Source organism: Globicephala melas, chromosome 10 (assembly GCF_963455315.2).
Source record: "Globicephala melas chromosome 10, mGloMel1.2, whole genome shotgun sequence".
Taxonomy (NCBI): Eukaryota; Metazoa; Chordata; class Mammalia; order Artiodactyla; family Delphinidae; genus Globicephala; species Globicephala melas.
This window is the reverse complement of record NC_083323.1, coordinates 15,744,933-15,757,746: the sequence shown is the minus strand read 5'-3', so window position 1 is coordinate 15,757,746 and position 12,814 is coordinate 15,744,933. Positions and strand designations below refer to the sequence as shown.

General features: G+C 42.1%; 1 protein-coding gene across 1 annotated transcript in view; it reads left to right on the top strand.

Annotated features, from left to right (window-relative positions):
- Window positions 1-1,501, top strand: part of POLR3B (RNA polymerase III subunit B) — a 115,609-nt gene extending 114,108 nt beyond the window's left edge. Inside the window, exon 28 of the mRNA XM_030856172.2 lies at window positions 959-1,501. Within this exon, the coding sequence (XP_030712032.1) occupies window positions 959-1,088 (130 nt within the window). The 3' untranslated portion in view covers window positions 1,089-1,501. The remainder of the gene's footprint in view (window positions 1-958) is intronic.
- Window positions 1,502-12,814: the final 11,313 nt, after the last annotated feature.

The window sequence follows — 12,814 nt, the reverse complement described above, 5'->3', positions numbered from 1 at the left end:
TGTTAACTGGGAGGACCTAGTTTTCTACATATTAAGTCTCAGGATTTTTACTGGAAACCTGTTGTCCCAGATGCCCCAGATCCTTGAGGTATAGGGTAAGGTCCTATTTTGGTCTGAAACCTGAGAAAATAATTCACTTTCACCCCAGGGACCCCTCTTTAGTTGTAGCTATTGACTAAGATCTAGGTTCAGTTCACTGGCTCTTCCTGAAGGAAAAGAAAATCCTAACTGGAAGAGCAGGCACAGTGGTCAGGAGCAGGTGCTGTTGTGAGGATTAAATGAGAATATAAGCACACGCACACGCACGCGCACACAGGTTCCTTAGTTTCGCACAGGGGCCAGTGCGTTGTTCAGTGCAGTGGCTTCCAGGACTAAGAGAAATAACCACGCTTGAAGAGTGCTGGAAAAATAGGTAGCATTTGATTGGATACCACCTTTCTATATGAAAGTCTTCTCTTTCCCATCACACTTCAGGCATTTCAGTGACAGAAATCAAATTGAGCATCTTGTCTAGAATAGTATAGAGTAGTAGGTGCTTTTCAAATACATGGACATGGATTCAGTCGGTTTGGAACTCTTTCAACAATAAAAAATGTCTAAATCTGAGTAACTTTCAGACGGTTCACATTTTGGGGCCTCATTCAAAATAAATACATAGGCAGATATTTTGCATTTTAAGGAGAAAGGTCTAGAAGTGTGGAAGTACTGATTAAAATTCCATGCTTTTAAAACTGGGGGAGTGATATTGTTTTGTTCTTTCTTTTGCTGCCTTGGATGCTTCTTTTTATTTTGGGGGCACATACATACATATTTGATAGTGTGACTGAACACTGAGGAGTAGAAAACGAATGAACTTGATAGGATGGTCATGGAATTTTCAGAGCAAATCCTCACTTCCTGTGTGCAGGCCTCTACCTCTGAGTTGCTGTCCATCTAACACAGCTGACTTGGGTTTCAGGTGCCATTTCTGCAAGTCGTCCTGCCACGTGTCCTCCCTGCGCATCCCGTACGCCTGCAAGCTGCTCTTCCAGGAGCTGCAGTCGATGAACATTATCCCCAGGTTGAAACTGTCCAAGTACAATGAGTAAGGATGGAAAAAACGGTTATTTAAAGAGAATAGTTGGTATGTTAAACACAGTGGAAAGCGGAAGGGTGGAAGGCATGAGGACCACTTCTGCTCCCGGGAATAATTCCTTTGAATGTTCTCTTTCTCTGCAAAAACAAACAAACAACAACAACAACAACCCCACGAAATTGATGTAGAGGCTTTTTATACATTAGGAGACTGGCTGAACAACCTCGAGCAACAAGCCACGGGCCACGGAGGAGGTGCCAACAACATGGACTATAACAAAGTCTCTCATCCGTGTACCGAATGTGATTCACGAGTGGACATGACCTAAAAGATAAATAAACTTTTATTTATGTTCTGGTATCTTGAAATTTACTCATTAGAAAGACCTTCCTCCTTAAAAAAAAAAATATTTGGGGTTAAATAAAACTCAGATTCTTATGAAGCGGGAAGGACGTGAAGAATCTTTTTGAGTCAGTTGACTCGGCCTTTGTCCAGGAGGCTGATCTGAGCAGTATCTGAAGGAAAGACAACTGCGGGAAGCTGGGAAAGCGAATGGTAAGAGGGTTGCGGTTCTTGTGCGGTGAGGAGATAAATTTTCCCAACAAATGAATCTTGTCTGTATATACCCAACTTTTAAATTCTAACCTTGGTAAAGATAATAAATGTCTTCCTACCATCTTAAGCAAGTTTGCCAAGGATGTCACATTTTCTTAAGGACTGCTACTCTTCTGAACCTCCGTGATCGTACCACACAATAATATTTGCTGAATATCTGCAAATAATTCCATGGATGCTCTGTAAGTTTTCTGTCCTTTCCATTCCTGCCAGGCTGTTAGCTGTCCATTTTGTTTTTAATCTGACAGCCTTCTTCATCCAATTCTAGGTTGTTCTTAATTGCTGTGCCCTGAAGGCAGATAAATATTTGTGTTAGGGATTGTTTATAAAATAAGTCAGAAAAGCTTTGAGCAATGGTCTGAGGCTGCATTCCCAGCATGTCACATTGAACATGTCCCACAGAATATTAATAGGTATCATACACCAACAGGAATCAAGGTCCAGTGTCAAATAAGGTTGAAGAACTGCGTGTATCCCAGCTAAACATACCAAGGACTTTTTCAAAGCCTTTATCAAGCTACTGTGTGCTGGGACTCTTCAAAAGAGGGAGCCAGGCTAGTTACTGACTTGAGAACCCAACCTTGACAGTCTCACTCAGGTGTAAGAGTCCTCGAGGCTTCACAGGACACGCTCCAGGGGAGTAAACCTTCCCCAGACATCTCCACGTGTCTCCATTCCCTTCAGGGACTCAGTAGGATTACGAGGGCAGAGGAGTTTGAATGCCCAGATCTTCGGTTCTGTCGGTGGTTCCTTCCTTGCATCTGGCTTTGTCATTCTCAAAAGTGATGGTGCCTAAAGATGACTGAATTAGATTGAATGTATATGTACTGCACTTCGTGAGCCATGTAAGGAGCTTTGTAGGGTGATTCTGACTATTTCCCGTTATGTGACAACTCCACTTATCAACTCTGCTGAAGACGCCATTGCCCTGCCCTGTGAGGCGTGCCACGTCAGCGAACACGGGGAAGAGCTGCCAGGACACGGCGTGCTGAGTGGCATGGGGGTTACGTCACAGTACTCGGTACCTCCCTGTGTGAGGCCCTGTACTGAGGATAGAAGGGGCAGGACATGACCTCTGCCCTAAGGAGCTCAGAACCCACTGGAGGAGGCCAGGACACCAGCTAGGAACGCTGTCCCTCAATCAGTGCTAAGGCTTAACCCCGGCAGTGCTGAGGGAGCTCTCAGGGCAAATGATTAGCTGTGCTCTGGAAATTCAAGAACACTGCACAAGCGTGATTATGCCCTTTCTACAGCTAAAGAAACTGAGGCACCAGGACAGGATTAAAGACGCAGATGTAGAGAATGGACTTGAGGACACGGGGAGGGGGAAGGGTAAGCTGGGACAAAGTGAGAGAGTGGCATGGACTTATATACACTACCAAATGTAAAACAGATAGCTAGTGGGAAGCAGCTGCATAGCGCAGGGAGATCAGCTGGGTGCTTTGTGTCCACCTAGAGGGGAGGGATAGGGAGGGTGGGAGGGAGACACGAGAGGGAGGGGATATGGGGATATATGTATATGTATAACTGATTCACTTTGTTATGCAGCAGAAACTAACACACCATTGTAAAGCAATTATACTCCAATAAAGATATTTAAAAAAAAAAAAGAAACGGAGGCACCACGTGGCTGACTCACCCAGGGCCCTACCGCTAACAGGGACCAGTATGGGCCTTGAAACCAGGCTTCCCGATTTGTAGGGCCCTCTGGGTCTCATCCATGATTCTGTTTTTCAATCACTAAATGTGACAATTTTTTTTATTCAGATGCCACTGAGTATTTGAATTTCTTAAACATCTTTTTTCAAAAACAGTTCAGGCAGTTCTGATCATTTTGAGGGTAGTCGCCTAACCTAGGAAGTCAGTTCTCCACGTTATCAAAGATCTAGAAAGTGTGGGTTCCAAACTGAGACATCCTTAGAGGAAACAATTGTGTCGGGTTGATAATTTCAAAAACTAGCAAATACTACATTTGAATAGCTAGTTGACTGAATAATATATTAATAAAAAGAGGCCAGAATTGGTGTTAGTCCTACTACAGTTTTATTTTGTTATTTGTAAGTTCCTTGTTTTAAAAACTACCAGTTAGATTTCCATTTCCAGTAATGATAGTAACCTTTTGCAGGCCACCCTCGAAGCACTTTTTCCCTCAAGGCTTTGCCAGGCTGGAATTGGCACAAGGATGAGAGGCTAAAAAGCCAGGTCAGGGCTTCCCTGGTGGCGCAGTGGTTGGGAGTCCGCCTGCCGATGCAGGGGACACGGGTTCGTGCCCCTGTCCGGGAAGATCCCACATGCAGCGGAGCGGCTGGGCCCGTGAGCCATGGCCGCTGAGCCTGCGGCCATAATTTATAGGCCATAAATATAATAAAAGTTATAATATAATAAATAGTTGTTATAGTAACAACTATTAACAATGGAATAAATGAATTGTGGGATGTTTGCACAGTGGAACACTATATAGTGATGAAAAGCCTCATGCAGTATCACAGATAATCTCACAACTGTAATAGTGGGTAAAAAAAAAGTTAAATACAAAGGAATACATACTGGATCAGTTCCATTTAAATTCAAAAATAAGCAGAACTAATCTATGATCTAAGAAATCTTGATAACAGTTCCTGTGTAGAGTGGGTGGCTGGTGACTCTGTAGTACAGGAAGGGGGCTTCTAGGGTGCTGGCCATATTTTTTTGACCTGAGTTGGTCACATGGGTGTGTTAATGAAGATGCACTAAGCTGTATACACAGGATTTTTCACTTTTCTGAATATACATTATACTTCAACAAATAAGTTTTTTATAAGAACAGAGGTTCTAAACCTGTGTTTGTCTCTTCACTTAATAGTTTTGTCACCCCAAATATGTTATCTTTGCTTTAGTTTACCCATCTTCAAAATGGGAAAAATAACAGTACTGACAGCCAGGGACATTTTTAGGGTTAAATGAGATAATACATCTAAATGACTCAGCGCAGTACCTGGCACGTAATGAGTGTTCACATGTGCTTGTTACTGTTCTCACTGATAGTCCCATACTCCTCACAGTGCTGCCAGGACTGGCCTTATCCTGCACAGCGTCATCAGGAAAGGGTTAGGAAAAGCAAGGCCCAGGTTTCCTCTGGAAGAAGGAGTTTGGGAACCAGGGCCAAGGGCAGAGACTGTAGGTTTTTACAAAAGCTGTTTGTGAAAGCCGCCCCGTTTCATGGTGATGGGGGGGAAGGAGGGTGCTGGGATTAGAGAACACACTTCCCTGGAACAACTATTTACCGCTGACATCAAAGTGAGGCCTTTTGTCAGTGTGGGAGTCCCGGAATAGTTTCTGGAAGCCCAGAGAGCCAGGTCTCAAAATGCTTCCATGTGTGAAGAGTCTAGTAAAGGGGGAGAGGGCTTGATTGGGTGCTATATAATGGGATAGTTTTCAGCTGCTTCAGAGCATTTGGGGCCAACGCCTTCATTTGCAGTGATGAGTCACAAGAGAATAAGCACAGGAGGGCTGGTGGCTGGGCCCGTCCACTGCTCAGCCGGCTGAGGAATAGAGAAGCCAGGTTCTGAGAGACCTGTAAGTAAGTCCTTTGTGAGACGGATGGTCAGAAAAGTGACTATAAAAATAGCACCTCTTTACCATCCATATTTACTCCATATGTGTTTTGAGCACAGCTGACTAAAAGTTGGATTTTTACTACATCAGTCCCACGGGGCCAAGGTTGGTGGGAAACTAATGTCAAGCCTTTAAAGACGCCATTTTAAATGGAGAAAAAAAAAAAAGCAGTGGCAATCCAGAAGTATATATACTGTTTGTTACCAAAGCGAAGCTACCAGTTTGGGTTTCAGACACAGGCTCCAGAAGCAATTAAGAGATTTGCTTCAGCAAATCAAGTTTATTGTGATCAAGATGTCATGGCAGAAATTCTCAGGACAACCTGAAACTCACATTTTCACTCAGGTCTAAAATCTCAGACCATAATCCAAGGACTTAAAATATTTTTCAAGTCTGGGTAATAGCTCTCATTCCATGCATAATAAACTTTAAGTCTGGTTAACTCCCAATCATCCACATTAATGAAGGCAAGGAGTGGTGTGAATAAATTAACAAGGATGATGGATCCAGAATCTTTTGTGTTGGATGCTGGGGTGAAGTTTACATTCACATTTTTAATATAATTTGAGTGGAGGTTTGGTGAATTTGCTATACGTTAAATAGGGACTCCTACGAACACCGTCTTTGAAGAAACTGAAATAATAATACCCTTTACGGTTAAGTAATGATGACAGATCTTTGGAGAGGGTGGGGTAGCTTGACTCAAAGTGTGATCCCTGGACCAGCGGCATCAGTGTCACCTGGGAACTTGTTAGGAATTTTGGGTGGAACCCAGCGATCTATGGTTTAACAAGCCCTCCAGGTGGTTCCAATGCAGGCTAAACGTTGAGACCCACTGTTGTAAGTTACATGAAGAGCTTTGGATCCCATCCTCTCTCAGAGCCAGCCTTTGGATTTTTAGGGGTGCTGAAGAACCCACACCTTGGGAACTAGCTCCCCACTTTCCTCTCTTTCTGTGGCATGACTTCCCCTGAAGCAGCAGATTGTATTAGACCACGCCTCCCACAGGGCTCCAGCTCCACCTTTCCAGCCTCCCCTACCCCACCCCTGGAGAAGCTCCTCTCCAGCAACCTGGGTGCTGCTCTCACTTGTGCTAACTGGTTTCTGACGCTGGCCCTGTGGTGGCCGCTTTCTCCTTCTGCAGCTTCTTTCTACTCAGTACCAGATCTGCCTGCCAGCCCCACAGACACATCCCACATCGAAGGGGGCCTTTCTGAAGTGACTGTCTGGAAAACTCCAGTCTCTGTCCCTGTCCCTGCTGGGCATTTCAGTCTGGTGTCCAGGTCCGCCCAGGGATGCCCCAGCGCCGCCTCTCCCCAAGCAAAGCACACAGTCAGCAGATGAGCTCTGGGTGCTGCACAGCTCCCTTGGGCCCCGTGGGCTACCATCACAGTTCGGTGCTGTGATTTTTCCTACTCTTTCCAGGTGCTGAGCCTGCAAGAGTGGGTGTGGGAGCCCCAGAGCCACGTAACCTTGGAGCTGCCGCCTGAACATGAATTGGCAGTGGTGTTACCAACAGAAGGAGAGGGCAGAGCCACTCTGGCCTTCCTACTCTGTGCATGTGAACGCAGCAGAGGCACCGCCATGCCCTGCGCTGGAGCTGGACGCCCAGGTCTTCCCCTAATGTGCCAAGTCTCAGTCTTCTCATCTGTTCCACAGAGTATAACCTGCCTGTCTGCCTCCACCACTCCACCCAGGCTTGTACAGGGTCAGAATAGGACCACCCCACAGGTTTGTTGTGATGAGATGAGTTAATTCCGGTGAACAGTGCCTGCCCCCTGGTAAACACTCAGTAAAGGTTAGCTTTCCTCTCCCAATATATGTAAACACCAGACTAGACCAGAGTTTCTCAGCCTCGGTGCTATTGACATTTTGGGCCGAATAATTCTTTTTGTGGGGCACTGACCTGTGCACGGTAGGATGTTGAACATCACCTCTGGCCTCTACCCACTAGATGCCAGTAACATCCCCCTGGTCCTGATGATCAAGAATGTCTCCAGACAATGCGTATGAAAGTGGTTTAAATTACAAAGCAAATGAGAACAATTTTAGACTGTAGTTATATGGATTTGTCCTCAGTACACTGACAGCCAACGTGCCTCTGGATGAGCGAGTGACTATACTAACAAATGTTATCATGAACCACGAAGCCCTTGTCTTTTCTTCAATGTACCAGTCGTAAATGGCATCAGATAAAACATGTCAATCATGTTGGTCGTTAAGTTAATTAAGTTTCATTCCTATTGTAAAATGTGCTTTTATATATCTGATGATAATGTTACAGATACCAAAAAATACGACTAGTTATAATATACGTTTTTATTCACATCTGCCCACAGCCTGACGTTGTATTAGATCTCGCCATTTTTTGTTTTTGTCAAAGATGCATGCTGATTCTCATCTTTTACCCAATCAAACCTCAGCTTTGCATCTGCCTGCCATGTGGCAGGGACTGTTCAACCCCCAGTCTACCCCAAAGCCAAAGACTGCCCTCCCTTTGAATAGTCCTGTGGGAGTAAATGGGGTCATAGCCCTCCTAGCAAGCCAGAGTACTGTCTGCACTTTAAGATGACAGCACTAGGGCTGGGACTCCAGAGCCGGAATCTCAGTAGCAGCAACTGTCTTTCTGAGTTACTGGAAAATTTCCTTCATCGTTACTCTCCGTCTTGCTTGTCCCAAGTAGGTCTACAATCTGTCAGGACCTGAAACATACCAACATCAGTCCAGAAAATGAAACAGGAAGCTGTTAGTGATTCGTTACCTGCTGTACCTGCAGGGAGAGTTACTCTAATTACCTTACTCAGTGTCAGATGTTACCAAAATCTAGGAGTAAATATTTGTAGAGACTGAGGCAGACATGGTTCTGATAGTACAGATGTTGTAGGACCTTTTTCTATTAAATAAAGTCAGGGATGCAAGTACCCATACATGTGCTTCTATTCTGTGTCTGGATCACTTTGGCAGCTCTCTGATTAATCGTGGCAGTCTACCCTGCTAAACCTGAATTTGGCCTCAGACCCTTGAACACCAGGCTCAGTTAGCCATCACCCACCAGCTGGTAGGCCAGAGCATACCATGGTTGGGAGCTAGGACTCTGCAGTCAGGCTGCCTGCCTTCAAATCCTGGCTCCACCACCGACTAGCTATATAATCTTAGGCAAATTATTTTGCCTCAGTTTCCTCATCTGTAAAAATGGGGTAAGAATACTCAGTTCATGTGACCAACATAATGAGTGCTCAATACATACAGCTCTTGTTATGATTGATTAGAAGTGACTTCTGTATGGAACCTATTTGCCTTTCCTCTATAATAGCATTTCTTCTCTTTCTGAATTAAGTTCAATTCAGCTGTGTGGTTTGTTACCTTCGCAGGGCAGCCTATCATGCTGATAAAGCGAAGGTTTGATTTTTTTTTTTTACATCTTTATTGGAGTATAATTGCTTTACAATGCTGTGTTAGTTTCTGCTGTATAACACAGTGAATCAGCTACGTGTATACATACATCCCCATATCCCCTCCCTCTTGTGTGTCCCTCCCACCCTCCTTATCTCACCCCTCTAGGTGGTCACAAAAGCACCAAGCTGATCTCCGTGTGCTATGCAGCTGCTTCCCACTAGCTATTTTACATTAGTATATTACATATATACACATTAGGTAGGGTATATATGTCGATGCTACTTTGTCCCCAGCCTACCCTTACCCCTCCCCGTGTCCTCAAGTGCATTCTCTAGTAGGTCTGCATGTTCATTCCCGTCTTGCCCCTAGGTTCTTCATGACCATTTTTTTTTCAGATTCCATATATATATGTTAGCATATGGTATTTGTTTTTCTCTTTCTGACTTACTTCACGCTGTATGACAGACTCTAGGTCCATCCACCTCACTACAAATAACTCAATTTCGTTTCTTTTTATGACTGAGTAATACTCCATTGTATATATGTGCCACATCTTCTTTATCCATTCATCTGTCGATGGACACTTAGGTTGCTTCCATGTCCTGGCTATTGTAAATAGAGCTTCAATGAACATTGTGGTACATAACTCTTTTGGAATTATGGTTTTCTTAAGGTATATGCCCAGTAGTGGGATTGCTGGGTCATCTGGTAGTTCTATTTTTAGTTTTTTAAGGAACCTCCATACTGTTCTCCATAGTGGCTGTATCAATTTACATTCCCACCAACAGTGTATGAGGGTTCCCTTTTCTCCACACCCTCTCCAGCATTTATTGTTTGTAGATTTTTTTGATGATGGCCATTCTGACCGGTGCGAGATGATATCGCATTGTAGTTTTGATTTGCATTTCTCTAATGATTAATGATGTTGAGCATTCTTTCATGTGTTTTTGGCAATCTGTATATCTTCTTTGGAGAAATGTCCATTTAGGTCTTCCTCCCATTTTTGGATTGGGTTGTTTGTTTTTTGTTTTTTTGATATTGAGCTGCATGAGCTGCTTGTAAATTTTGGAGATTAATCCTTTGTCAGTTGCTTCATTTGCAAATATTTCTCCCATTCTGAGTGTTGTCTTTTCATCTTGTTTATGGCTTCCTTTGCTGTGCAAAAGCTTTTAAGTTTCATTTGGTCCCACTTGTTTATTTTTGTTTTTATTTCCATTTCTCTAGGAGGTGGGTCAAAAAGTATCTTGCTGTGATTTATATCACAGAGTGTTCTGCCTATGTTTTCCTCTAAGAGTTTGATCGTTTCTGGCCTTACATTTAGGTCTTTAATCCATTTTGAGCTTATTTTTGTGTATGGTGTTAAGGAGTGTTCTAATTTCATTCTTTCACATTTAGCTGTCCAGTTTTCCCAGCACCACTTATTGAAGAAGCTGTCTTTTCTCCATTGTGTATTCTTGCCTCCTTTATCAAAGATAAGGTGACCATATGTGCATGGGTTTATCTCTGGGCTTTCTATCCTGTTCCATTGATCTATATTTCTGTTTTTGTGCCAGTACCATACTGTCTTGATTACTGTAGCTTTGTAGTATAGTCTGACATCCGGGAGCCTGATTCCTCCAGCTCCGTTTTTCTTTCTCAAGATTGCTTTGGCTGTTTGGGGTCTTTTGTGTTTCCATACAAATTGTGAAATATTTTGTTCTAGTTCTGTGAGAAATGACAGTGGTAGTTTGATAGAGATTGCATTGAATCTGTAGATTGCTTTGGGTAGTATAGTCATTTTCACAATGTTGATTCTTCCAATCCAGGAACATGTTATTTCTCTCCATCAGTTTGTGTCATCTTTAATTTCTTCCATCAGTGTCTTATAATTTTCTGCATACAAGTCTTTTGTCTCCTTAGGTAGGTTTATTCCTAGGTATTTTATTCTTTTTGTTGCAGTGGTAAATGGGAGTGTTTTCTTAATTTCACTTTCAGATTTTTCATCATTAGTGTATAGGAATGCAAGAAGTTTCTGTGTATTAATGTTGTATATTGCTACTTTACCAAATTCATTGATTAGCTCTAGTAGTTTTCTGGTGGCATCTTTAAGATTCTCTATGTATAGTATCATGTCATCTGCAAACAGTGACAGGTTTACTTGTTCTTTTCTGATTTGGATTCCTTTTATTTCTTTTTCTTCTCTGATTGCCGTGGCTAAAACTTCCAAAACTATGTTGAATAATAGTGGTGAGAGTGGGCAACCTTGTCTTGTTCCTGATCTTACTGGAAATGGTGTCAGTTTTTCACCATTGAGGATGATGTTGTCTGTGGGTTTGTCATATATGGCCTTTATTATGTTGAGGAAAGTTCCCTCTATGCCTACTTTCTGCAGGGATTTTATCATAAATGGGTGTTGAATTTTGTCGAAAGTTTCTCTGCATCTATTGAGATGATCATACGGTTTTTCTCCTTCAATTTGTTAATATGGTGTATCACATTGAGTGATTTGCGTATATTGAAGAATGCTTGCATTCCTGGGACAAACCCCACTTGATCATGGTGTATGATCCTTTTAATGTGCTGTTAGATTCTGTTTGCTAGTATTTTGTTGAGGATTTTTACATCTATGTTCATCAGTGATGTTGGCCTGTAGTTTTCTTTCTTTGTGACATCATTGTCTGGTTTTGGTATCAGGGTGATGGTGGCCTCATATATTGAGTTTAGGAGTGTTCCTCCCTCTGCTACATTTTGGAAGAGTTTGAGAAGGATAGATGTTAGCTCTTCTCTAAATGTTTGATAAAATTCGCCTGTGAAGCCATCTAGTCCTGGGCTTTTGTTTGGTGGAAGGTTTTTAATCACAGTTTCAATTTCAGTGCTTGTGGTGGGTCTGTTTATGTTTTCTATTTCTTCCTGGTTCAGTCTAGGAAGGTTGTGCTTTTCTAAGAATTTGTCAATTCCTTCCAGGTTGTCCATTTTATTGACATATAGTTGCTTGTAGTAATCGCTCATGATCCTTTGTATTTCTGCAATGTCAGTTGTTACTTCTCCTTTTTCATTTCTAATTCTGTTGATTTGAGTCTTCTCCCTTTTTTTCTTGATGAGTCTGGCTAATGGTTTATCAGTTTTGTTTATCTTCTCAAAGAACCAGCTTTTACTTCTATTGATCTTTGCTATCGTTTCCTTCATTTATTTCTGATCTGATCTTTATGATTTCTTTCCTTCTGCTAACTTTGGGGTTTTTTTGTTCTTCTTTCTCTAATTGCTTTAGGTGTAAGGTTAGGTTTTTAATTGGAGACGTTTCTTGTTTCTTGAGGTAGAATTGTATTGCTATAAACTTCCCTCTTAGAACTGCTGCATCCCATAGGTTTTAGGTCATTGTGTTTTCATTGTCATTTATTTCTAGGTATTTTTTGATTTCCTCTTTGATTTCTCCAGTGATCTCTTGATTATTAAGTAGTGTGTATTGTTTAGCCTCCATGTGTTTGTATTTTTACCATTTTTTCCTGTAATTGATATCTAGTCTCATAGCGCTGTGGTCAGAAAAGATACTTGATACAATTTCAGTTTTCTTAAATTTGTCAAGGCTTGATCTGTGACCCAAGATATGGTGTATCCTGGAGAATGTTCCATGAGCACTTGAGAAGAATGTGTATTCTGTTGTTTTTGGATGGAATGTCCTATAAATATCAATTAAGTCGATCTTATTTAATGTGTCATTTAAAGCTTGTGTTTCCTTATTTATTTTCATTTTGGATGATCTGTCCATTGGTGAAAATGGGGTGATAAAGTCCCCTACTATTGTGTTACTGTTGATTTCCCCTTTTATGGCTGTTAGCATTTGCCTTATGTATTGAGGTGCTCCTATGTTAGGTGCATAAATATTTACAATTGTTATATCTTCTCCTTGGATTGCTTCCTTGATCATTGTGTAGTGTCCTTCTTTGTGTCTTGTAATAGTCTATTTTAACATTTATTTTGTCTGATATGATAATTGCTACTCCAGCTTTCTTTTGATTTCCATTTGCATGGAATATCTTTTTCCATCCCCTCACTTTTCAGTCTGTATGTGTCTCTAGGTTTGAAGTGGGTCTCTTGTAGACAGCATATATATAGGTCTTATTTTTGTATCCACTCAGCCAGTCTTTGTCTTTTGGT